At 45.3% G+C, this 25,298-nt stretch overlaps 1 protein-coding gene and 1 long non-coding RNA gene across 5 annotated transcripts in view; one reads left to right on the top strand and one right to left on the bottom strand.

The window, feature by feature from the left end:
- The first annotated feature begins 9,573 nt into the window (after positions 1–9,573).
- On the top strand, positions 9,574–16,555 carry LOC119340519. 3 transcript variants are annotated; one of them, XM_037612440.1, is made up of 19 exons: positions 9,574–9,798; positions 9,872–9,937; positions 10,023–10,196; positions 11,005–11,079; positions 11,151–11,277; positions 11,351–11,415; positions 11,536–11,609; positions 11,747–11,856; positions 12,200–12,237; positions 12,538–12,688; positions 12,786–12,953; positions 13,162–13,236; positions 13,366–13,502; positions 14,141–14,210; positions 14,292–14,338; positions 15,182–15,363; positions 15,472–15,603; positions 15,706–15,848; positions 16,041–16,555. In XM_037612440.1, exons 1-16 carry the CDS (start codon positions 9,598–9,600, stop codon positions 15,302–15,304), a joined length of 1,701 nt encoding a protein of 566 aa, XP_037468337.1. In that variant the 5' UTR covers positions 9,574–9,597; the 3' UTR covers positions 15,305–15,363; positions 15,472–15,603; positions 15,706–15,848; positions 16,041–16,555. The 3 variants fall into 3 exon arrangements, with proteins under 3 accessions (XP_037468337.1, XP_037468336.1, XP_037468338.1); XM_037612439.1 differs by having other exon boundaries at positions 16,036–16,555; XM_037612441.1 differs by lacking the exons at positions 15,472–15,603; positions 15,706–15,848; positions 16,041–16,555 and having other exon boundaries at positions 13,394–13,502; positions 15,182–15,275.
- A 7,311-nt stretch (positions 16,556–23,866) lies between these two features.
- The window catches only part of LOC119341191, a 5,023-nt gene continuing 3,591 nt past the window's right edge, over positions 23,867–25,298 (bottom strand). The window contains exon 3 of one of the 2 annotated variants that reach the window (XR_005164956.1): positions 23,867–24,420. This is a non-coding gene — a long non-coding RNA (uncharacterized LOC119341191). The remainder of the gene's footprint in view (positions 24,421–25,298) is intronic. The other variant, XR_005164957.1, reaches the window with a different exon arrangement.

Raw genomic sequence — 25,298 nt, 5'->3', positions numbered from 1 at the left:
AACTGCAGACAATGTGAATGCCTGGCAGACGCGTGTTGATGACTAATCGATAGTTCAGTGTGTCGTGCTTTATGGCTTAGAATCGGGACTTCAAAGACGTTTTGAACATCGTGGAGCATATGAGATGTTCCAAGAGTTGAAGTTAATATTTCAAGCAAATGCCCGAGTTGAGAGATATGAAGTCTCCAACAAGTTCTATAGTTGCAAGATGGAGGATAATAGTTATGTTAGTGAACAAATACTCAGAATGTCTGGGTACCATAACCACTTGACTCAGCTGGGAGTTAATCTTCCTGATGATAGTGTCATTGACAGAGTTCTTCAATCACTGCCACCAAGCTATAAAGGCTTCGTCATGAACTATCATATGCAAGGGATGACAAAAATGATTCCCGAGCTCTTCACAATGCTAAAGGCTGCGGAGGTAGACATCAAGAAGGAGCATCAAGTGTTGATGGTTAACAAGACCACTAGTTTCAAGAAAAAGGGCAAAGGGAAGAAGGGGAACTTCAAGAAGAATAGCAAGCAAGTTGCTACTCCCGGGAAGAAGCCCAAGTCTGGACCTAAGCCTGAAATTGAGTGCTTCTACTACAAAGGGACTGGTCACTGGACGCGGAACTGCCCCAAGTATTTGGCGGATAAGAAGGATGGCAAAGTGAAAGGTATATTTGATATACATGTTATTGATGTGTACCTTACTAATGCTCGTAGTAGCACCTGGGTATTTGATACTGGTTCTGTTGCTCATATTTGCAACTCGAAACAGGGGCTACAGATTAAACAAAGATTGGCTAAGGATGAGGTGACGATGCGCGTCAGAAAGGGTTCCAAGGTTGATGTGATCGCCGTCAGCACACTACCTCTACATATACCTTCGGGATTAGTTTTAGACCTGAATAATTGTTATTTGGTGCCAGCGTTGAGCATGAACATTATATCTGGATCTTGTTTGATGTGAGACGGTTATTCATTTAAATCAGAGAATAATGGTTGTTCTATTTATATGAGTAATATCTTTTATGGTCATGCACCCTTGTTGAGTGGTCTATTTTTGTTGAATCTCGATCGTGGTGATACACATGTTCATAATATTGAAGCCAAATGATGCAAATTGATAATGATAGTGCAACTTATTTGTGGCACTGCCGTTTAGGTCATATTGGTGTAAAGCGCATGAAGAAACTCCATGCTGATGTGCTTTTGGAATCACTTGGTGCTTGCGAACCATGCCTCATGGGCAAGATGACTAAAACTCCATTCTCTGGAACAATGGAATGAGCTACTGACTTATTGGAAATAATACATACCGATGTATGTGGACCAATGAGTGTTGAGGCTCGTGGCGGGTACCATTATTTTTTGACCTTCACGGATGATTTGAGCAGATATGGGTATATATCTACTTAATGAAACATAAGTCTCAAACATATGAAAAGTTCAAAGAATTTCAGAGTGAAGTGGAAAATCATCGTAACAAGAAAATAAAGTTTCTACGATCAGATCGTGAGGCGAATATTTGAGTTATGAGTTTGGTCTTCATTTGAAACAATGTGGAATAGTTTCGCAACTCACGCCACCTGCAACACCACAGCGTAATGTTGTGTCCGAACGTCGTAGCCGTACTTTATTGGATATGGTGCGATCTATGATCTCTCTTACTGATTTACCGCTATCGTTTTGGGGTTATGCTTTAGAGACGACTGCATTCACGTTAAATAGGGCACCATCGAAATCCGTTGAGACGACGCCATATGAACTGCGTTTTGGCAAGAAACCAAAGTTGCGTTTCTTAAAGTTTGGGGCTGCGATGCTTATGTGAAAAAGCTTCAACCTGATAAGCTCGAACCCAAATCGGAGAAGTGTGCCTTCATAGGATACCCAAAGGAAATTGTTGGGTACACCTTCTATCACAGATCCGAAGGCAAGGTATTCGTTGCTAAGAATGGATCCTTTCTAGAGAAGGAGTTTCTATCGAAAGAAGTGAGTGGGAGGAAAGTAGAACTTGATGAGGTAATTGTATATTCTCCCGCATTGGTAAGTAGTTCATCACAGAAATTAGTTCTAGTGATTCCTACACCAATTAGTGAGGAAGCTAATGATGATGATCATGAAACTTCATATCAAGTTACTTCCGAACCTTGTAGGTCATCCAGAGTACGGTCCGCACCAGAGTGGTATGGTAATACTGTTCTGGAAATCATGTTACTAGACCATGATGAACCTATGAACTATGAGGAAGTGATGATGAGCCCAGATTCCGCGAAATGGCTTGAGGCCATGAAATCTGAGATGGGATCCATGTATGAGAACAAAGTGTGGACTTTGGTGGACTTACCCAATGATCGGCAAGCCATAGAAAATAAATGAATCTTCAAGAAGAAGACTGACGCTGACGGTAATGTAACTGTCTACAAAGCTCGACTTGTTGCGAAAGGTTTTCGACAAGTTCAAGGAGTTGACTACGATGAGACCTTCTCATCCGTAGCGATGCTTAAGTCTGTCCGAATCATGTTAGCAATTGCCGCATTTTATGATTATGAAATTTGGCAAATGGATGTCAAAACTGCACTCCTTAATGGATTTCTTAAAGAAGATTTGTATATGATGCAACCAGAAGGTTTTGTCGATCCAAAAGGTACTAACAAAGTGTGCAAGCTCCAGCGATCCATTTATGGACTAGTGCAAGCCTCTCGGAGTTGGAATATACGCTTTGATAATGTGATCAAAGCATATGGTTTTATATAGACTTTTGGAGAAGCCTGTATTTACAAGAAAGTGAGTTGGAGCTCTATAGCATTTCTAATATTATATGCGGATGACATATTGTTGATTGGAAATAATACAAAATTTCTGGATAGCATAAAAGGATACTTGAATAAGATTTTTTTCAATGAAAGACCTCGGTGAAGTTGCTTACATACTGGGCATCAAGATCTATAGAGATAGATCAAGACGCTTAATTGGACTTTCACAAAGCACACACCTTGATAAAGTTTTGAAGAAGTTCAAAATGGACCAGTCAAAGAAAGGGTTCTTGCCTGTGTTACAAGGTGTGAAGTTGAGTCAGACTCTATGCCCGACCACTTCAGAAGGTAGAGAGAAAATGGAAGTCATTCCCTATGCCTCAGCATAGGTTCTATCATGTATGCAATGTTGTGTACCAGACCTGATATGTGCCTTGCTATAAGTATAGAAGAGAGGTACCAAAGTAATCCGGGAGTGGATCACTGGACAGTGGTCAAGAACATCCTGAAATACCTGAAAATGACTAAGGATATGTTTCTCGTTTATCGAGGTCACAAAGAGCTTGTCGTAAATGGTTACGTCGATGCAAGCTTTGACATTGATCCGAATGACTCTAAGTCGCAATCCGGATACGTATTTATATTGAATGGTGGAGCTGTCAGTCAGTGAAGTTCCAAGCAGAGCGTCGTGGCGGGATCTACGTGTGAAGCGGACTACATAGCTGCTTCGGAAGCAGCAAATGAAGGAGTCTGGATGAAGGAGTTCATATCCGATCTAGGTGTAATACCTAGTGCATCGGGTCCAATGAAAATCTTTTGTGACAATACTAGAGCAATTGCTTTCGCAAAGGAATCCAGATTTCACTAGAGAACGAAACACATCAAGAGACGCTTCGATTCCATTCGCCATCAAGTCGCGGAGGAAGACATAGAGATTTGCAAGATACATACAGATCTGAATGTTGCAGACTCGTTGACTAAGCCTCTTCCACGAGAAAAACATTATCAGGACCAAGACTCCACGGATGATAGAATCATTACTTTGTAATCTAGATTATTGACTCTAGTGCAAGTGGGAGACTGAAGGAAATATGCCCTAGAGGCAATAATAAAGTTGTTATTTACATTTCCTTATATCATGATACATATTTATTATTCATGCTAGAATTGTATTAACCGGAAACTTAGTACATGTGTGAATACATAGACAATACACAGTGTCCCTAGTATGCCTCTACTTGACTAGCTCGTTAATCAAAGATGGTTATGTTTCCTGACCATAGACATGTGTTGTCATTTGATAAATGGGATCACAACATTAGAGAATGATGTGATGGACAAGACCCATCCGTTCAGTTTTATTGCTACTACTTTCTTCATGACTTATATATGTTCCTCTGACTATGAAATTATGCAACTCCCGAATACCGGAGGAACACCTTGTGTGCTATCAAACATCACAACGTAACTGGGTGATTATAAATATGCTCTACAGGTGTCTCCGAAGGTGTTTGTTGGGTTGGCATACATCAAGATTAGGATTTGTCACTCCGTGTATCGGAGAGGTATCTCTAGGCCCTCTCGGTAATGCTCATCACTATAAGCCTTGCAAGCAGTGTGACTAATGAGTTAGTTGCGAGATGTTGTTGGGGAACGTAGTAATTTCAAAAAAATTCCTACGCACATGCAAGATCATGGTGATGCATAGCAACGATAGGGGAGAGTGTTGTCTACGTACCCTCGTAGACCGAAAGCGGAAGCGTTAGCACAACGCGGTTGATGTAGTCGTACGTCTTCACGACCCGACCGATCAAGCACCGAAACTACGGCACCTCCGAGTTCTAGCACACGTTCAGCTCGATGATGTCCCTCGAACTCCGATCTAGTCGAGTATCAAGGGAGAGTTCCGCTAGCATGACGGCGTGGTGATGATGATGATGTTCTACCGACGCAGGGCTTCGCCTAAGCACTGCTACGATATTATCGAGATGGACTATGGTGGAGGGGGGCACCACGCACGGCTAAGAGATCCAAGGGATCAATTGTTGTGTCTATGGGTTGCCCCCTGCCCCCGTATATAAAGGAGTAAGGGGGGAGGCAGCCGGCCAAGGAGGAGGGCGCGCCAAAGGGGGGAGTCCTACTCCGACCGGGAGTAGGACTCCTCCTTCCCTTGTTGGAGTAGGAGAGAAGGAAAGAGGGGAGAGGAGGAAGGAAAAGGGGGCTGCACCCCTTGTCCAATTCGGACTAGAGGGGGACAGCGCGACTCCTTCCTTCCGGCCTCTCTCCTCTATTCTCGTATGGCCCAATAAGGCCCATATACTCCCTGGCGAATTCTCGTAACTCTTCGGCACTCCGAAAAATACCCGAATCACTCGGAACCTTTCCGAAGTCTGAATATAGTCGTTCAATATATCAATCTTTACGTATCGACCATTTCGAGACTCCTCGTCATGTCCTAGATCTCATCTGGGACTCCGAACTCCTTCGGTACATCAAAACACATAAAATTATAATGTAACTGTCATCAAAACCTTAAGCGTGCGGACCCTACGGGTTCGAGAACAATGTAGACATGACCGAAACACGTTTCCGGTCAATAACCAATAGCGGAACCTGGATGCTCATATTGGCTCCCACATACTCTACGAAGATCTTTATCGGTCAAACCACATAACAACATACGTTGTTCCCTTTGTCATCGGTATGTTACTTGCCCGAGATTTGATCGTCGGTATCTCAATACCTAGTCCAATCTCGTTACCAGCAAGTCTCTTTACTCGTTCCATAATACATCACCCCGCAACTAACTAATTAGTTGCAATGCTTGCAAGGCTTATAGTGATGTGCATTACCGAGTGGGCCCAGAGATACCTCTCCGACAATCGGAGTGACAAATCCTAATCTCGAAATACGCCAACCCAACAAGTACCTTTGGAGACACCTGTAGAGCACCTTTATAATCACCCAGTTACGTTGTGATGTTTGGTAGCACACAAAGTGTTCCTCCGGTAAACAGGAGTTGCATAATCTCATAGTCACATGAACATGTATAAGTCATGAAGAAAGCAATATCAACATACTAAACGATCAAGTGCTAAGCTAACGGAATGGGTCAAGTCAATCACATCATTCTCCTAATGATGTGATCCCGTTAATCAAATGACAACTCTTTGTCCATGGCTAGGAAACATAACCATCTTTGATTAATGAGCTAGTCAAGTAGAGGCATACTAGTGACACTCAGTTTGTCTATGTATTCACACATGTATCATGTTTCCGGTTAATACAATTCTCGCATGAATAATAAACATTTATCATGAAATAAGGAAATAAATAATAACTATATTATTGCCTCTAGGGCATATTTCCTTCAGATGTAGCATTACGGAAAGAGTAAAGAGACTTGCCGGTAACGAGATTGAACTAGGTATGATGATACCGACGATCGAATCTCGGGCCAGTAACATACCGATGACAAAGGGAACAACGTATGTTGTTGTGTGGTTTGACCGATAAAGATCTTCATAGAATATGTAGGAGCCAATATGAGCATCCAGGTTTCGCTATTAGTTATTGATAGGAGATGTGTCTCGATAATGTATACATGGTTCTCGAACCCATAGGGTACACACGCTTAATGTTCGATGACGATTTGTATTATGAGTTATGTGATTTGATGACCGAAGTTTGTTCGGAGTCCCGGAGATCACGGACATGACGAGGAGTCTCGAAATGGTCGAGAGGTAAAGATTCATATATTGGAAGGTTATATTCGGACATCGGAATGGTTCCGAGTGATTCAGGTATTTTTCCGGAGTACCGAGGGGTTACCGGAACCCCCGGGGAAGTTAACGGGCCTTAGTGGGCTTTAGTGGAGAGAGGGAAGAAGGGCCACGAGATGGTGCGCGCCTCCCCCCTGCCCAAACCGAATTGGACAAGGGGTGGGGGCGCGACCCCTCCTTCCTTCTCCTTCTCCCCTCCTTTCCTTTCCCTCTGGTGGAAGAAAGGAAAAGGGGGGGGGGGCGAATCCTAATTGGACTAGGAGTCCAAGTAGGACTCCCCCCTTGGCGCGCCCCTCCTGGCCGCCGGCCTCTCTTCCTCCCTCCTTTATATACGTTGCCAAGGGGGGCACCTCAAAGCACAACAGACAATCTCCTAGCCGTGTGCGGTGCCCCCTCCACAGTTTAACACCTCGGTCATGTCGTCGTAGTGCTTAGGCGAAGCCCTGCGCTGGTAACTTCATCATCACCGTCGCCACGTTGTCGTGCTGACGGAACTCTCCCTCGTCCTCAACTGGATCAAGAGCACGAGGGACGTCATCGTGTTGAACGTGTGCTGAACACGGAGGTGCCGTACGTTCGGTACTTGGATCGGTTGGATCGTGAAGACATTCGACTACATCAACCGCGTTACTAAACGCTTCCACTTTCGGTCTACGAGGGTACCCGGACTCACTCTCCCGTCTTGTTGCTATGCATGTCCTAGATAGATATTGCGTGGTCGTAGGATTTTTTTTTTTGAATTACTACGTTTCCCAACAAGGACAACGCACGACAGCGCCTCCAAGGAGGAAAAACGACACTCAAGAGTGTCACCGACACATTATCGATGATTTTTCTCTCAAAAAACGCAAAACGTAATATAGAAAAGAGTTTATATAACAATACAAGCCATAAGAAAAGCCAACACAGTACAACTGCAGATACCCACAAATATGAGCATACATTAACTTATGTGAGTGCACGTACATACCTCCTGCCGATATGAACAATATCTTGAGATTGACGAAGTAACCATTGACGCCTGGTAGTCGATGGGAATGTTTCCTAGCACCGAACGAACATCATCGAAAAGACTGACATAAATTCAAAAAAAACGAGCACCAATGCTTAGTATAGGGCTTGAATCCTGGAATGGTTCCACCACAAGAAAGCTAATCATCCGAAGTACGCTCAGTTTACAAGTAATAAAAAGTTGGTGACGAGAGATACTGTTATGCAAACAATGAAACAACAATGTTTGGCAGTAGATCTCAAACCTCGATAGCTACTATGGCCGCATTGCATGTTTGTGTTTGTGCATCGTGCATGCGCGTGGGCGTGGCAAAGGCTGATTTGGTTTACTGAATTTCAAAATCAAAGGAGAAGAAAAAGAAAAGATTATGATGCCCTTTCCACTCCAATCCTTAGGATTTTGCATGAGGTTTTACCTAAACGACCCCACATAAACATTTATATTGCTTTCTATTTACGATGCAATTATAGATATACTTGGAGGGATATATGACGGGGAATACATGAAATACACAAACGACTTTTCGAATCTTGACGTAGATTGGCGCTCGACATACTGTTGGTCGTTAGCCGAAGGTGTGAACCAAACAACCCTAAACACACCACTAAACAATTTTTCCTCTCGTAAAAAAAGGCGTCTTCTAGGAATCAACCGCCTGATCTTAGGAAAAGATAAGTCGTTTGGCAGCAGTTGATTTTCTTTAATACAATCTGACATGGTTCTAGATCCCCTAATGACAGAACCATGCCATCGCTCCCATCCCTACATGCTCATGTCTCCCGTAGCGCCTCCAACCATCGGGTCGCGCGCATGCGTGCACCAGATGCAACCCTCAAATTGCAGTAGACCAGTTGTCGGTCAGTCGAGAGCAATACCGTCGGCAAGCTCGTCACGCATCGGTCATGATTGCAACATGCAACCCTGGCGAGCTCTGGGTGTTTCAAGAGATGGTTGCATCAACCGGCGATGCTCCGACGGCGTAGCACCGGTGATGCTCTATTGCTACCCGGCAACACTCATGCACCAATCCCGCACCCCATCCATACCACTCCCTACAACGTCACCATCCCACAACGTCGGTGCATCACAGCATCGCCGCCGCTCATCTCACACCACTCCTTGCAGCACGATCGGGTGGTAAGAGAACAACGATGCTCCATTGTAGCACTGACGACCACGGCGGAAGCTCCATTGCAGCACCGATGACCTCACATCAGTTGTGATGCTACCAACCGGCGATGCCCTCACTCATAGCCGGCTCCATGTTGCAGTGCAACAACATGCTATCTCCTGGGGCGTTGCAATGGTGCTTCGTGCCTTCGTCCCCGGGCGCTGCTTGTAGCGGCAGCGCAATGATGTCATCATTTGTGGGCGGCAAATGTTTGGGATTGCAGCATTCGTGGTGGGGCAACAGGGCTTGCAACATCCTTCAAACATGGGATGGGGGATGAGGAGGAGAAAGGGAGCAACCCTCGACAGTGGTGACAACGGTTCCCGTGCCCTGTCTTGATCTGGATAGGAGGAGATGAGAGAGAGAGAGAGAGAGCGAGAGAGAGAGATGCTAGTGCGCGAGGCCCACATGGCACATGGCAATTGCATGAGGCGATTGATGTTACATTGGAATCAAACGGCGGAATTAGAGTATTTTCAAATAAATACTAACCGGTTTTGATGGGTATTACATCACTATAACAACTTTAGTGGTAATAACGAGGGATTGTCAATTCTAGTTCATTTGCTTGTGAATGTTAGCCAACTAAGGAGTAAGAAAAATGTTTGATCAAAATTTTGCCTATCCGAATATTTGGCAAGGCAAACTTGGGCTAAAAGCCTAAAACCAAATAATAGTTGGTGAGATTTTTGAATTGAGCCCTATAAATCGGAAAGGAGGTAGTAGCTTTGGTATGGATAGGAGGGGGCCTCAGCAGCCGTTGGATCTCTGGTTTTCGTTCCCCCGGTTGCATCCTGAGCGCTGAAGTTGTACTGAACCGGCATGTCGCCATTCTTCAGAGGTGCTGTTGCAGAAGATTCAGAAGGTTCAGGGCCGGGCACACTCGCCATGTTCCGCAACAAGGTCCTCGTGCGCGCTGTCCCCGTCACCTCATCCTCCGCCCCGTCGCCGCCGTTCCTCCTCCGGCAGGTCTCCTTCTCCGCCGCAGTTCCATCCCTCGACCTCGACATCCTCTGCTGCAGGCTGTCCCGCCGCCACCGTCTCGCGTGCCTCCCCCAGTCCCCAGCCGACGCCCTCGTGGTCTACCAGGTCTCGCTCAACTGCTTCGCTTTCGTTCCGTCCTTGGCGAAGAGACGTGACCCGTGGGTTCTGATCATTGCAGAGATGCCAGTCCCACGCGGCCGCCCAGGTGGCCTCCGAGATCGCGGCTGCCTTCACAGGCTCCTCGGTGAGCGTGTCCCTCACCTGCTCGACGTTTTGATGCTACGAGTATTTGCTGGCTAATTTAGCAATTTTGCGTCCTCCGTTGTAAGGTTGGCGAGGAGGAGGAGGTGGTGTGCTCAGGCGCGCTGGTTGCAAAAGCGGTTGAGTGTGGACTGCAATGTCTGATGCTTGAGCGTGGATGGAGCTTTGTCGGGGACAGCATATACGCCCAGTCGATGTTTGCAGCGAGCGAGGAGAGGACTGATCTCTGCGTGTTGAATGTGGTATGCTGCTTTTCACCATGTTCACGTAGCTTTGGATTGCTGCATGTTGGTGTGTATATAAATGCCATGCCTAGTCTGCATATGCGCACATGATTGTGCATGGTACTAATTGATCAATTCAAGCCTGATCCAGAATGGATGGAAAATTACTGTGGAAAGCACATGACCAACACCCATGCAGCAGTCATCATTTTTTAGTCTGTACAGAAGCCAACTGCATTGCCTAAGCTTGGTTAGAGCAAGCTTTATGCAGTCCGAACTTAATAAAATTTATTGTACCAAAATCAACCTGTAGATTGCTGGGACACAGGAATTATCAGTTAACTTCAGAACTTAAGTGCCGTCTTTGCAACTCAAGTGTTCATCCCTTCATTAGTATCATGTGTACATCCTGTTGCCATGACCAACTCGTGAACCTCTTGTTAAGCATTTCCGGTTGAGCATCAGAATGTGAGCGCACTAACATACTTCTGTTATTCGAGCATAAGCCCACTATGGTTCATATAAAATACAGGCAATGTTTGGCCTTCTGCTACCAAAGATGGTGAAATAATTTATTTCAGTCAACAGGGCAAGTACTCCGTATTACTATATAGAAAACCACAGACTGTATCCAGATAGAGTGCTTTTTGTAGTGTTACACAAATTGTTGTTCTCTCTCAAATTTGTTTTCTGTTGCTTGTTGCAAATGAGCTATTAAATGGTTTGGCTACACTATTTCCGTTAATTGTCATTGTCTGTCTTAATACGAGCCTTTGATATTATATGATTTTGTAGCTTACCATCTTTGGTTGTCGAATTGGTACAGGAAGTCAGATCTGGACTAAATGATGATTATGAGTTTGTTGTCTCACCTGATGCATTTTGCTTTACTACACTTGAGGTATTCTTCATTGTTCATTGGGCACCTTACAACAAAAACTAGCTTAGTTAATCATTATGTATTGCTGCTAGATCTCAGATGTTGCTAGCTCCAATGTGATGGAAACGTTCCAACATATTAAGGAAGTAAGCTTGGATGGTTATAACCTCCAGACAGCTTGTGCAATTCTTCCAACATTACAAGAAGGCCATGTGATTGGTAAGCTAGAGTTTTAGTATTACTTGCTACATCATCTCACATTCTTCTCAAGATATTTGTTTTACTTTCATAGGTTTTAGTGAACTACCTCCTTCTGGACAGATCTTGGACAGCTTTACAGAGCTTTGCTCAGTTAAGGTGGTATATTTGGCATTTCCTACCATCTCAATATTTATTTTTGATTTGGTATGCTTTCCCTCAGGAGTATTTCCTGTATTTAACATTTTGTTCCCATTTCACAAATTTTGCGTTCTGTAGCATGGTCTGGAGATGAACTACAGTTACCATGCAGCAGTTAAACTAACATGCGGAGCTTCCTGCGAGAAGCAATGGTTATGATTTTTCAAGTACAATTGTACATTCAGTGCTGTTACAGTTGTTATTAATATGCCGATCATTATTATTTATCAGTTCCATGTCAACATGCATCTGATGTTCTGCTTTAATTACCTTTATCCAACTTATGTAGGTTGCCTTCTCCATTTGTCCTCCAAGGTCCGGGGCTTCAGCCTGCCCCAAAATCTGTTAGAGCATCAAAGGCAATGTCTTCCATGCGGTCCTTTATAGAATTGTTGAAAGGTGATGAGTATTCTGTTGTCTGGTAGAAATATCCTCTATAACTGTGAATTGGCATACATGCTTCTAGTTGTTGTAATCAGGAGTTGCTGAAAACCATGTTTCCTGGTGTTGTATGAGAGTTATGCATGGCAGTGTAGATATGGATTAGCATTTAAGCGTAAAAGACATATGGTATCTACAGGATAATCATAAGTCTGGTCCCTTGGGATGTGTGTTCAGATCCTATGTCGGATCATACTAATATTGCTGTTTATCTTTACTCAATGACTAGGGACTATTTTTTTTAGAATGCGAGAAATAATAACTATGTTGGATCATACCTGACGTTTGCTTCTTATTTTAGCTTGGAATTTCTTTGGTCAGAGCCAACTAGTAATCAAGGTAATCAACTAACCTTTCAAGTAAATAAAGCTGCTGTCACAACGCCTCATATCGTTTTCCTTTTCTTGACATCATACTATAAAATGGTACAAAAATGCACGTTAAAGACTATTTATATTTTCTTCTTTGTACATATTGCTGTTCATGCAAGCACTTCGCTTGTATTAATAAATCACCGCTATCCGTTTCAATATGAATTTGTCATTTTGAACTATGTGAACCTTTATCTGCCAGTATGTAATTATACGAATTGGGCATAGTAGGTCTCTGTTGTTTTTAAGGTGGGCTGTAATGTTGCAGGAACAACTGGTAGTTAACTGCACGGCTACTCTGCCTACTTGGGATAAAGCCACAAGTAAACTGGCAATGCACACTGCAAGAACCGAAAATTCAGAGGATCTTCGTTTAGTTCGTCCAAGTTTTATGGCCAAAGACCTATCATTGACTTTAGGTATGTTTTGTCGAACGAACTTTTTTGCCTGTACGGCTGAATAATTGATTCACCGCCTGTTTTTACTAAATGCATGTGTATTTTCTACTATCACAAGACTTCCGCACCCCAAAACCAGCTGTCTTTTGCTCTTTGGCTGCCAAATTGTGCAATACCAAAGTTGAGATAGCTCAGTCTTTGGATGATGCTGGCACTGGCGATGACACACATTCCATCAAGCATGGTTGTCAATCACAGTCTGTTGTCCTAACCAGTTCATTCAAATGTAAGACTAGATTTCTCTTCTTTTTGTTGATTTTCATTGTTAGGAAATGCAAACAAATAATCAGGTTAATAAGTCATGTTGCTTGTTCCTAATAGGTAATTATGCTAATTGAGTTTTATCTACGTACCTCATTAATTATGACAGTCTCATTTTCTTCACAGTTCAACTGAGTGACTGCAGTTCTTCTGTATTAAAATATCTTCTGCAGCGCAAATAACATTATTGAAGCCTTCATTTAGCAGAAGTAAACGAGCAGATAAAAACAAAACAAGCTGTTCTTCTGGTAAATATTATTACATCTGTAAATTTGTGTTTGTTGATCGTCCCATAGTCAATTCAATTTCTTAGTTAGCAGATTCCTTTTACTAGAAAAAGAAACTACAATTTCACTTTGTACTATCTTTTGCATCAGAACAATCTGATGCTGATAGTTCAAACAGATCGAGTGAAACCAGCCTACCAAAATCATCACTTGGAAGTTTTCCTAAAGCAAGCCATGCTAATCCTGTCGATTCATCAAGTGCAAGTCTTCTCAAGGAAGTCATTCAGGTATACATTTACCCAAAAGGGTGTCCACACCTTTGATCTAGTGTGTTTGGATCATAGTTACCGGATGCGCTCCAACCATAGTTGAACTCCAATCTTGGTCGGGTTTTCATTCCCGTTTCATTATCCGATTCAGTAACAGGAGCCATGGTGGTTCGAAGCCACATCTCTGGGGCGTCTAGGATTTGTAGCAGCGCCTCCCCAAGCCAAGGCATGCTGCCATTGTGTCGCAAGTTGGAGCCGTGGTGGTTAGTCGCCACATCGCTGGGGTGTCTAAGATTCGGTGGCAATTAATTTCCCATATAGTAGAGGAAGCGGGTTGATTATACAGAAACACCATGGAGTGATTTTCTTACGTCATCTGATTGTATATTTTCCTGCTAGATGCCTTCTTCTTTTTGTGGGACTATATATTATACTCCCTCCGTCTGGAAATACTTGTCGGAGATATGGATAAAAATGGATGTATCTAGAACTAAAATACGTCTAGATACATCCATTTCTCCGACAAGTATTTCCGGACGGACGGAGTAATAATAAACAAATTTATCTTACATACCCTGATTCGAACATGGATTGGTACCAATGTGCTGTATTATTTATGGGACTTGAATTTTGAACGTGGCCCATCATCCTTGCAGACTTCTGGGAATCCTAAAAGGAAGCATGCAGAGATTCTAGAAAACAGTGGTGAAGGAGGAACTGTAAAAGGTATTACGAATCAGGGACTGTTCCAGACATATCAATTGTACTAACACGTACAGGATCTAATCATCCATATTTCCTGTGCAGTGCACCAAAAGGATTGTTGTGAAAAGAGGAGCTTGGATACGAGGAAGATATGTCAATGCCCTTTATTTATTTTTCTCATATTATTTGCTATGTGAGAGAATACTGTTAATTCTAACAAATAAGAAGTTTAAGCACAATATATTTGTTTGCATAAGTAAATTTGGATCTTGTCGATACTATACGGGAATGAAAGCGTCTTAAGGTGAGATATCTCGTACTTCATATAAAAGAATAAAAATGTAACTCAACAGATTAATAACTGCTCAACGGGGAAGGGGCACCAAGCCACTGAGTTTTTTCTCGTAGTATTGTTGTTTTGTTTGGGAAGGGGAGCCTTGGCGCAGTGGTAAAGCTGCTGCCTTGTGACCAAGAGGTCACGGGTTCAAGTCCTGGAAACAGCCTCTTACAGAAATGTAGGGAAAGGCTGCGTACTATAGACCCAAAGTGGTCGGACCCTTCCCCGGACCCTGCGCAAGCGGGAGCTACATGCACCGGGCTGCCCTATTGTTGTTTTGTTTAGTGTGTACACACAGTGAGAAATTTGGAGTTTGAAGATAGCTTATGTACTATGTAGTGAAAATATGCAGCTATATATACATGTAGCATCGTCAAGCTTTTTGTGGGTAATTGGATGATGTGGGTGCATAAAACAAAAAATGTTCTGGACTGGGATCGAGGAAGGGTAGTACTTATTTGCATCAGTTTTACAAAGTACCATAGAATGGAAGCTGTTATCTAGGAATTCAAGGAATTTGTCATTCTTTCTGCTTGACACTGCACATGCAATAGTTTGTGAATCGCAAACCTACTGGAATATTTGTAGCTGAACTTGAACACAATAGTCTTAGTTGCCATTTCAGTAGTGCTAACTCAGATATTATTGTGTTCACAGTAAAGATTATGCACCTAATGTCCCGCAAGACACAGCATCAGTGCTAGATATTCAGAAGGATGTGTTCAGAACAAAAGTAAACCGACAAAATCGAAGTCTATGGTTGGCAAGAATGAGATAACTGCTGCTACAACATCGAAAAGAAAGCCAGAAGTTGTCAAAGACGAGCTAACCAAAAAGGTGAGTTCCCTAATTTTCTTTTTATCGATGATAATCTCTGCGAACTGTTTAGTTATGTATGAGGTGATTTCAACAATGAAGTTATAGTTCGGGATTAAATTTTTTCAGGCAATAGATCATCAAAAGGATGTTACTAAAAAGGTGACAAAGGCAAAGCCAGGAAGTGTTAAGGATGAGTCAACTTCAACAACAAAGACAAAAACAAAGCCAGATGTTGACAAGGATGAGTTAACTGCGAAGGTGTCTGTCATTTATTTGTGTTTGAGAGGGCAAGCTAGGTGTATATATACTTCTTTTGGCATTAACTCAATAGATTAATAACTTGACATAAAATGCTTTCAGGTGATAGATCATCATAAGCGAGGTGAGCTGCGTCTGCTTACAGTTGCCGATCTAAAGTGCTTTCTCAGTGCAAAAAAGGCAAAAGTTGGAGGTTCAAAGGAAGTGCTTATCCAAAGAGCAACTGAACTCCTTTCTTGACATAGGTATTTCTGTTAACATATAGTTCCAGCGTAAAATGTGCAGTAGTGTGTTTGCAACATGTTGTTTATGTATAATCAACCCGCTTCCTCTACTCTGCTTATAGTTCTAGTCTGTCTTCATGATATTCAAAGTACTCTTGAGAAAACAGGGTATTGTTAGAACTTAAAATTTTATTTTGTCGCCATCTAGGACAGCGCAACAACTTATGGGAGCTACATGCTACACATAGTCGCCCGCACCAACCACGGAAACTGGTTTGGCCCTACATTCTCGCTGGTACCACAACCGACCATGGCTAGTAAATCACAGATAATATCTGAATGACAACAAACAGTTGTTGCTCCTCTAGGAGGGGAAAATGGTGCTTGATCAAGATAATGGTTTTCCGTGGACCAGTTCAATTATTTACATAATTAATCTGTAGAATTGTTGATATCATAGTGATGTTGCATATGCATTGATTAAGATGGACGGCACCTATTTCTGAGGTTTGCTAGTTACTGGTGCTCATCACTGTCCAGCACACGTGGGAATTTGATAAAGAGATGCAAACAAAGACACTATCGGGCATGGTGGACCATGCGTAGAATGTTCACTCAAAATTCCAGTGAGGATCTTGTACTTACTAGTTTTGGTGTCTTTACCGAGATTCCAGACAACCATCAGAACATGTGTGTCAAGTTTTCCTGGGACTGTGTCCCTTGTGTTCTGTGTTCATTTTTTTACGAACTGTTTTGTCTTCGTCTATATTCCATGGTTGGTTGGGAAGTTGCGAGATTGGCGAGAAATTGAGAGCTGTCTCCAAAATGTTAACACTAAATACATAACGAGCCTTTTCACAAAAAAGTAGAGTATGTAACAATTCTTGTGAGTACTGACACAACGCATCTTCCTGGCATCACTACTGCCACCCATGGCGAAGTCAGAGTTGAAGTCAGAGAAGTAGTCCAACTTGTGGAAGCAGGCAGACTAAGGTGAGCTTTATATTGGTCTGAAGCCCATATGACTCAAAACACAAAGGACATTTGTCTGGGAGCTAGAGATCGGTGCTACTGTTCAATTTCAGCTGTCTAAAACGTCTTACAAAAGTGAACAGAGGGAGTAATATTTTTTACATAAACATGTTCAGACATTTTTCTGACATATCTGAAGGTATTCAAAGACCCAAGAGAGGCAACCCTAAATAATTTTGTTTTTAATAAACCCACGCTGGTTTTTATTGAGAATGAAAGTTATACCATTTAAAGTCTATTTGTGAGCAGTTTTGTGATTATTTTGATGGGCATACTCAGAAGGGAGATAGGCCTAAATTCAGAATGACATTCAGGATTGGCTTTCTTAGGGATAGGGGCAATAAATGCATCGTGGTCACTCTGGAGGTTCACTCTGCTATCATAGAAATCAAAGCATAGCTTGTAAAGCTGTTCATTGATGATGTGCAGGCATTTTTTCATGAGAGACCATCAAACCCATCAAGTCCAGGGGATTTATCATTGCGCATGTTCGTGATAATTTCATAAAATTTTCTCATTGGCGAATGGATTTTCTAGATGACTTAAACCATAGTCTCTGATAGGTGCTTGATATTAAATTGCATAGAGACACCATTAGAAGTACCTGATCCCTCTAGTCAATTGATCATTAGCAGATAAACCATCATCACATTTTGAAGAGGATATGTATGCTTGTAATTCTGAGGTGCACTAGTATGAAAAATGTGTTTTCATCTCCTAATTTTGCCATCTAGTATTTGCCTTTTTTTTCTCCTCCAATATAATCTCTTTTCCTCAACCAGTTTTGCGGTGTGCTCAATAAGGGCCTTTCTAAAATTACCTTCTTGTATGTAAAATGGCCTTTGATCTTCAAGACCATCCAATAGGGCAAGAACATAGAATTATTGTTCAATTAGTTTCTTGACGGTTGGAAAGTTTTTGCTTCATGTTTTAAGTCCTTGTTAGAAGGGGGAGAGAGATATTGGTGGAATAGTTGTTGTATTGCTTGAGCCTCATGAGCATATATATATAGGAGTGCATGATCATCTTGGAGTACAAGGCAAGGTAAAATAATATCCTATGCTATCCTAGCTTTTCTAATAATCGTGATACTCAACATCCCCCGCAGTCACAACAACCACGCAGACGGTGAGACTGGAGAAGAATCCGAAGGCAAGCCAATGGACACCCCCCCTCCCCCACAGTCGTAACGGTCGATGCATCGCGGAAGTCATGGCTGGAGAGAAAACCGATGAGGTTGCTCATGCAAGGCGGTAGCCCTTTGTCGAGGTAGTTGTGCGATGGACGCTGTGGTCGATATCGAGTTTGGGTGGCCGGTGTCGAGGTAGTCGCCGTGGACCGGGAAGAAGAGCGGCATCGTCGGCCTGAGGCGGCGGCTAGGTCTGAAGCGTGGCGACGGTGCTTGAAGTAGGCGAGGAAGAACCTGAGAGCACGACGATGATCGGCGCAGACGGTGGCGTTGCTGCGCCTAGTGTGACGCCCCTGATTCGATCGTACACTAATCATACACGCAAATGTGTACGATCAAGATCAGGGACTCATGGGAAGATATCACAACACAACTCTAGACACAAAATGAAATAATACAAGCTTCATATTACAAGCCAGGGGCCTCGAGGGCTCGAATACAAGCTCGATACACAAGAGTCCGCGGAAGCAACAATATCTGAGTGCAGACATAAGTTAGACAAATTTTGCCTTAAGAAGGATAGCACAAACATCAACGATCGAAGAGGCAAGGCCTCCTGCCTGGGACCTCCTAACTACTCCTGGTCGTCGGCGGTCTCTACGTAGTAGCATCCATCGGCGGTGGCATCTGGCTCCAAGGATCCACCATCTGGTTGCATCAACCGGAAAGAAGAAAGAAGGGGGGAAAGGGGGTAGCAAAGCAACCATGAGTACTCATCCAAAGTACTCGCAAGCATCAGATCTATACTAAGTATGCATTTGTATCAAATGGAAGGGTTGTATCTGTGGACTGAACTGCAGAATGCCAGAATAGAGGGGGAAAGCCTAGCCTATCGAAGACTAGCATCTTCACGCAGCTCCGAGCATCTTACAACATGTAGAAGAGTAAAGAACAACAATTTATATTTAACAAGCATGTTGTAACATTAATGCCCAAAGATCCTTCCTCGACTCCCTGCGAGAAAGCAATCCCGGAGCCACATATCTCAAGTATCCATTTGTATAAGATCAGGATATAAGTCTGAACGTCCGTTACTGTGGACACGACTATTAATAGATAATCTTCCCTGCAGGGGTGCACCACGTTACCCAACACCTCGATCGCTCTGGCCGGACACACCTTTCTGGGGTCAATGCCCGGCCTCGGAAGATCAACACGTCGCAGCCCTACCTAGGCTCAGCAGAGAGGTCTCCGCCGGTCTACCTCCTAAGCACTCCGGGGTCTGGGCCCATCGCCCATTGCACTCCGGGTCGTTGCGAGCAGGGCAGACCAGGCTCCACCACTATAGGATGGTGTCGGCCCAGCCGTGCCGCACTGCTGAACTGGACGTCTGACAAAGCTTCGGCTGATACCACGACGTCGAGGCCCATATCTATTCTCACGTGGTGTTTAGTGCGTAAAGGCCAAAGGCCAACTCAGAACAAGTACCCAAACCATAGTGTATTATTAGCTTGCGGAGACGAGCAGAGACTCACGATCGAAAGTGACCCCATCGCCCCGTCTCGTGGACTTACGACAAGGGCCTAGAATGCCTGGCCATGCCACGTCATTATCTTGCGGGTGCTCTTCGGGCCCGCCTGACTTTCACCAAGGTCTCAAGTAAAGTCAAGGTAACCGTGTGTCCAAACATCAAGGGGAAAACCTGAGGAATCGCCCCCGGTGGATTCCACTCAATGTAATCATCAAGGTGAACGTAAGAGGGACCACCCTCGAGGTTCACACTTGAGGTGTTGAACGACAGAGCCGTATCGGCAATGGTGAAAGAGGAAATCACCCTCGATGACCACGACCTAATAGCTACACTACAAAATTATCATCAGGAGCGCGTTATGAGGGATCACCCTCGGCACTCGATAGTAGCTCTGCAGAGTCGAGCAACTAAAGGGGCGTGATGTGATGTGAGGTGTCGGGCTCTGGTCGTCGATCACGTTGATCGAGTCGTCGATGATGAAGCAGGGGCAACAAGGACAAGGTGGGGGTCACTGATGGATCACTAACCAACCTATACTAAGCAGTTTAGGATAAGCATGTAGGTAACAATAGTAGGTACAAAAGCAGGCTATGCATCAGAATAGGAGCAAACAATAACAGTAGCAAAATCTAATGCAAGCATGAGAGTATAGAATGGGCGATATCGGGATGATCAAGGGGGGGGGGGGCTTGCCTGGTTGCTCAGACAAGAAGGAGGGTCGTCGTCGACGTAGTCGATCACAGGGGCATCAACAGCGGTCTCGGGGTCTATCGGATAGAAGAGGGGGAAGAAACAGTAAATACACGCAAACATATGCACAACATGATCATAAGCGGGGCTAGAGGTGTTCTAACGCGGTGTTACACGATACTGGTGAAGTGGGATACCATTTGGGAAAGTTTTCCCGGTCCCGGACGTTTGTCAAACAGATGAACCGGAGGGGAAAGTTTGCAGGTTCGCTATGCTAGAGACGTGTGGCAGACGAACGGACCGTGTATCCAGATTCAGCTCGAAATTCTGAACAACTTTCATGTAGAAAACTTTTCCATCTGAGTTACGGTTTAATTTCTATTAATTTTCAAAGTTTTAATAATATTTTAAAATTAATTTTAATAAAAAAATAAATACTAAAATGCTAGGCGCACCCAGCACAGTGTACACAAAAGTGTAGCCAGTGGCTAACAGGTGGGCCAGGGGGTCCCAGTTGACCAGTCAACGTTTGACTAGTCAACAGGGGGTGGGGCCCCCTGTCATTGACTCACCTAACTAATTAGAGATTACTTACCCATTTAATTAAGTTAATCAACTTTTTAATTAATTACTTAACTAATTAATTAATTGTTTTCTTATCTTCTCTTTTTTTAAGGCCAGGGCGCGTGGGGCCCATAGGCAAGTGGCCTAAGGCCAGCGGGCCGGTGCGGGTTAACGGGCGGGCACCCGTGCCCGAGGGGCACTACGCCCGGGCAAGGCCATGGCCTCGACGAGGCCAGCAAGAGCGCCGTCAGGGTAGCCGCGGAGGGCGCCGGCCGGAGCGGCGAGGGGGGCCGGCAGGTCTCGACGCGGCGGAGGCCACGCGACCCCAGGCGGGCGCGCACACAGGCGAGGTGGGGTAGCGGATGGGGCATCGGCAAGGGGAAGCGGGGGCGAGCGCCGTGCGGGGCCGCGGTGGTGGCTGGGCCGGCCGACGGAGAGGCGGGGCCGCAGGGGCCACCGCAGGCGAGGCGCTAGGCAAGACGGGTGCGGGGAGGGGCGTCCAGGGGCGCGGCCGAGGGGAACGCGGGCAGTGGCGAGGCAGCAGGGGAGCGACGGGTGCGCGGGTGCGCGCGAAGGCGCGGTCTGGGGCGTGGGGCGCGCGGCCAAGGCGCGGCGTGGGCACGCACGAGCGTGGCCCGGTGAGCAGCAATGCGCAGCAGCAGCAGACTGCGACGGCCTCGGGCGAGCTCGAGGTTTGAGTGCAGGGGAGCATGGCAAGGCGAGTTGGGGGCGGAGTTGGCCTCCTGGGAGTGTGCCGAGCACATCTAGGTGCTCGGTTGAGCCGAACAACGACGACGACGGGTCACGGCTGCGGAGGCGAGCTCCGGACACGACGGTTAGCTAGGCTACGGGTGCAGAAAAGATGCGCGAAGAGAGGGGAAGAAGCGGCGCTCACCGGGTGGCTCAAGGTGGCCCGCGAAAGATTAGGAGCGCAGAGGCGAGGTGGATCGACGCGGTTGCAGCGGCGTCGGTCGATGGAAGGGCGCGAGGCGATGGAGGAGGTTCCGGCTCGTTTCGTCTCCGTAGTGGACGCAGCGGACGACGGCGGTCTTCATGGATGCAACGGCAAGGCGAGAGGTGCCCGGTGGCCACGGCAGAGTGAGGCGGGCGGCGACGGTCGCGCTCGGTGATGGATCTGGAGGAGAGGATGAGTGCGTGGACGAGAGAGAGAGAGAGAGAGAGCGAGGGGCGCAAGTGGGGAGCGGTGAGTGGAGGGGAGGGCGCGAGGCGTCGAGGGGACGACGCCCTTATCCTCTCGGGGCGGCACCGGCGAGCTGGTCGGATGGGGACGCACCCTTGTAGCGGTCGCTCCAGGAGAACAGTAGAAGAAGGCGACCGATGGGGTAGGTGGGCTGGCTGGGCCAGCCTAGGTGGGCTAGGCCCAGGGGTTTTCTTTTTGTTATTTTCTTTTACAATTTTATTTTTCTTTTATTTTTGAATAACAATTGGCTTTATAAAATATAGTAATAACACCTAAATTTCTTTTACTAATTATACCACTGCCACATTTAGTACGAGGTTCAAATAAAATAGTTTAGTATTTCTATAATTTAAAAGGCATTTAATAACTCTTTTTAGCCACTGATATATTCACAAAAGGGGTATCTAAATATTTTGCAAAAGTGTTGGGTCACCACTATAATTAGTTATGTAATATTTGCCACACTTTGAACATTTTATTTTGCATGTTTGAGAAACTTTAATTTTGGACTTTAATTTGAATTTGAATTTGAAATATGATTTGGATTAAGCGAGGATTAGCAACAGTAATGTGATGACATGGCATCATTAGTGGGGGATTACTGTAGCCTAAATATCCGGGCGTCACACCTAGGAAGGCGGCGCGACACATACCACGTAGAAGTCGATGCACGGGGACGGCGGAGTGGACCGCACGCCGCGACGCTACGACCCGAAGAGGCGACGCAGCGGCAATGCCCGGGTCGGGGTGACGGCGGGAAGACCTCAGGGCGGTTGCAAGGACCGCGTGCCATGCTTGCTACGGCCTGACGGGGCGACACAACGGCAACGCGAGGGTAGGTGCAGCCTCAGGGACGGCCTGAAGCGGACGACCTCGGGGCGGCGGCTGACCGCAGCGGTACTACGGCCCGAAGAGGCGACGCAGCGGTAGCGCGCAGGTTGGTGCAACCACGGGAACGACCTCAGGGCGATGACGAAGACCACGTGCCGCGGCGCTACGGCCCGAAGGGGCGACGCAGCGGCGGCGTGGATCGGTGCAGCCACGGAAAGAATCACAGGACGACGGTGTTGTGGCCGACTAGGTGACGCAGCGGTAACTCATTGCTCAACGATAAAGCGTTGTACTTGATGTCGATCTTCACGAAACCTGAAAACGGAGGAACCCGACGTCGTGCGCTCCGCCGGACGTAGCAGGAGCGTGCAACCCAACAGTGACACGAGAGTTAGCAGGAGATCGGGACGCAACCAGATCCATGCATGGACGTGTTGTCCACTGGGTCAACGCGAGCGGCCGGCCACACCAGCGGCAACCACGCCCGCGTGGGACGCGTGCGCATGCGGTGGCCTTGTATGACGCCGCACGAGAGTTAGTGCAGGCTGCGGTCCAACGTCGGAGTACCTGCGCAGATGAACGACGGGGGACGAGCGACTCAATCCGATCTTAGATTGGAGAATCAAAAAAGATCACCGACCAATCGATCAGCGAGAGAGAAAGAAATCCCATCAACAGATCAGGAAAAAGACTTTCTAGGGCAATCGATCAACGTAATCGGCGAACGAACCCTAGGTACGGACGACGTGGCCCCCAGCAACGGTCATAGAGGCCAACCGCACCGGGGACGGCGCGCGGGTGCGGAAGCGGCGACGGTTAGAGTTTAGGATCGAGATAAGGCTGATACCATGTTAGAAGGGAGAGAGATATTGGAGAGATAGTTGTTGTATTGCTTGAGCCTCGTGGACATATATATAGAAGTACATGATCATCTTGAAGTACAATGCAAGGTAGAATAATATCCCACGCTATCCTAACTTTCCTAATAATCACGATACTCAACAATCCTTTAAGAATAGATCTAAATCTTTTGACAAGATCTTATTTAGAGTTGCTATAGAAAGTAATATTATTCCAGTTGTTCTGTACAATGTCTTAGAAGCCCTCAAATTCCAACCAGTACTCCTCAAATCTGAAGATTTGACCCTTTAAACTATTATTATGAAATCTTAGACATGATCATTTGTGGTTCTAGCCAAGGGGATTGCTATAGTGTCAAGGTATGAAGATGTGTATTTAGGGGATGTAAATACCCAGTCAAGTTTTCCTAGAAAAGGGTAGTCATACATGTAAATACCCAATCAAGTTTTCCTAGAAAAGGGTAGTCATACATGTTAATTACTCCAAGTAAAAGCCCCTAGCCTTGAGAGGTATTTTTTCCGGGTCCAAACCTTGAATGATACTCCTGAAAGCAACATTGTGATGAGTGCTGCTACACACACGACATTGCTCAGCCAATTATTGCACGAACCCATTGATCCAACCATGCATGCACGGGACAGAATGAAGCACACCCGTTGGATGTAGCATCGTCTATTGATCAGCGACTGACTATCGGCTGCATAGTAGTTCTGTATTGTGATCTCCACCGGGACTGTTCATGTTGTCTGGAGATCTAATAAAATTAAAATCACCCATAATAATTCAATTGTTTTCATTCTAGATATATATCAAAATAAAAAAAAACTAGATGTATATCCAATTTGTTAACTAGTTCGTAAATTCATTTTTCCCTTTGGAAGAATTAGGTCCATAGACAGTGGTAATATACCAGATGCCATTACTGCTATGGCATTTGAATTCCACTATAATTTAGTAGTAGGATTCGGAAATAGTTCTACCAGATAGCATAGATCCATTCCATATGGTCATATACGGCATGGGACATACACACAGAAGAGCTCATAATAATCATAGGAAGTGGTTCTTCAAATATAATGGAAGTCTGGGCACTGGGCCATAATCTAAGATATGAAGTACTGGATAGAACATAAACAAACTTGATGCAACACATAGGCAGGTAGAATTGAGCCTGGATACAACTCCATCCTTGTCCATATCACGAACTATCATGGGAGCTCTCCATGTTGAGTGCATTTTCGGACACCAAATTATTTGGCATCTGACAAGGACATGTGTTGAATATATTGTGTCTTGGCCCATCTCCTAGTTCTCCTGTATAGTTGAGGTTGTGGCCTCATCTTGTACATCATATATACGTGCCTGATGCACCGATCAATGCAATTGTGTTGCACGCCCAAACCTCATCTTCTACATGGTATCTATCGCATCACGATCCTCGACCTAACCCTAGCCGCCGCTCCATCCCGCCGCCACACCTGCCGCCGCCGCCGCTGCCCCGTGTCGCCGCCCTTCCCCAACCCCGCTTCCACCCTCTTTCCCTCTAGCCGCCACTGCCGCTATTCTCCATAGCCACCACCGCCGCGCCACCTCTCCCTCCAACAGCTGCCACCCGCTGCCGCTTCCTACAGC

Source organism: Triticum dicoccoides, chromosome 7B (assembly GCF_002162155.2).
Source record: "Triticum dicoccoides isolate Atlit2015 ecotype Zavitan chromosome 7B, WEW_v2.0, whole genome shotgun sequence".
Taxonomy (NCBI): Eukaryota; Viridiplantae; Streptophyta; class Magnoliopsida; order Poales; family Poaceae; genus Triticum; species Triticum dicoccoides.
The sequence above is the reverse complement of the archived record's forward strand: the minus strand, read 5'-3'. Positions and strand labels throughout refer to the sequence as shown.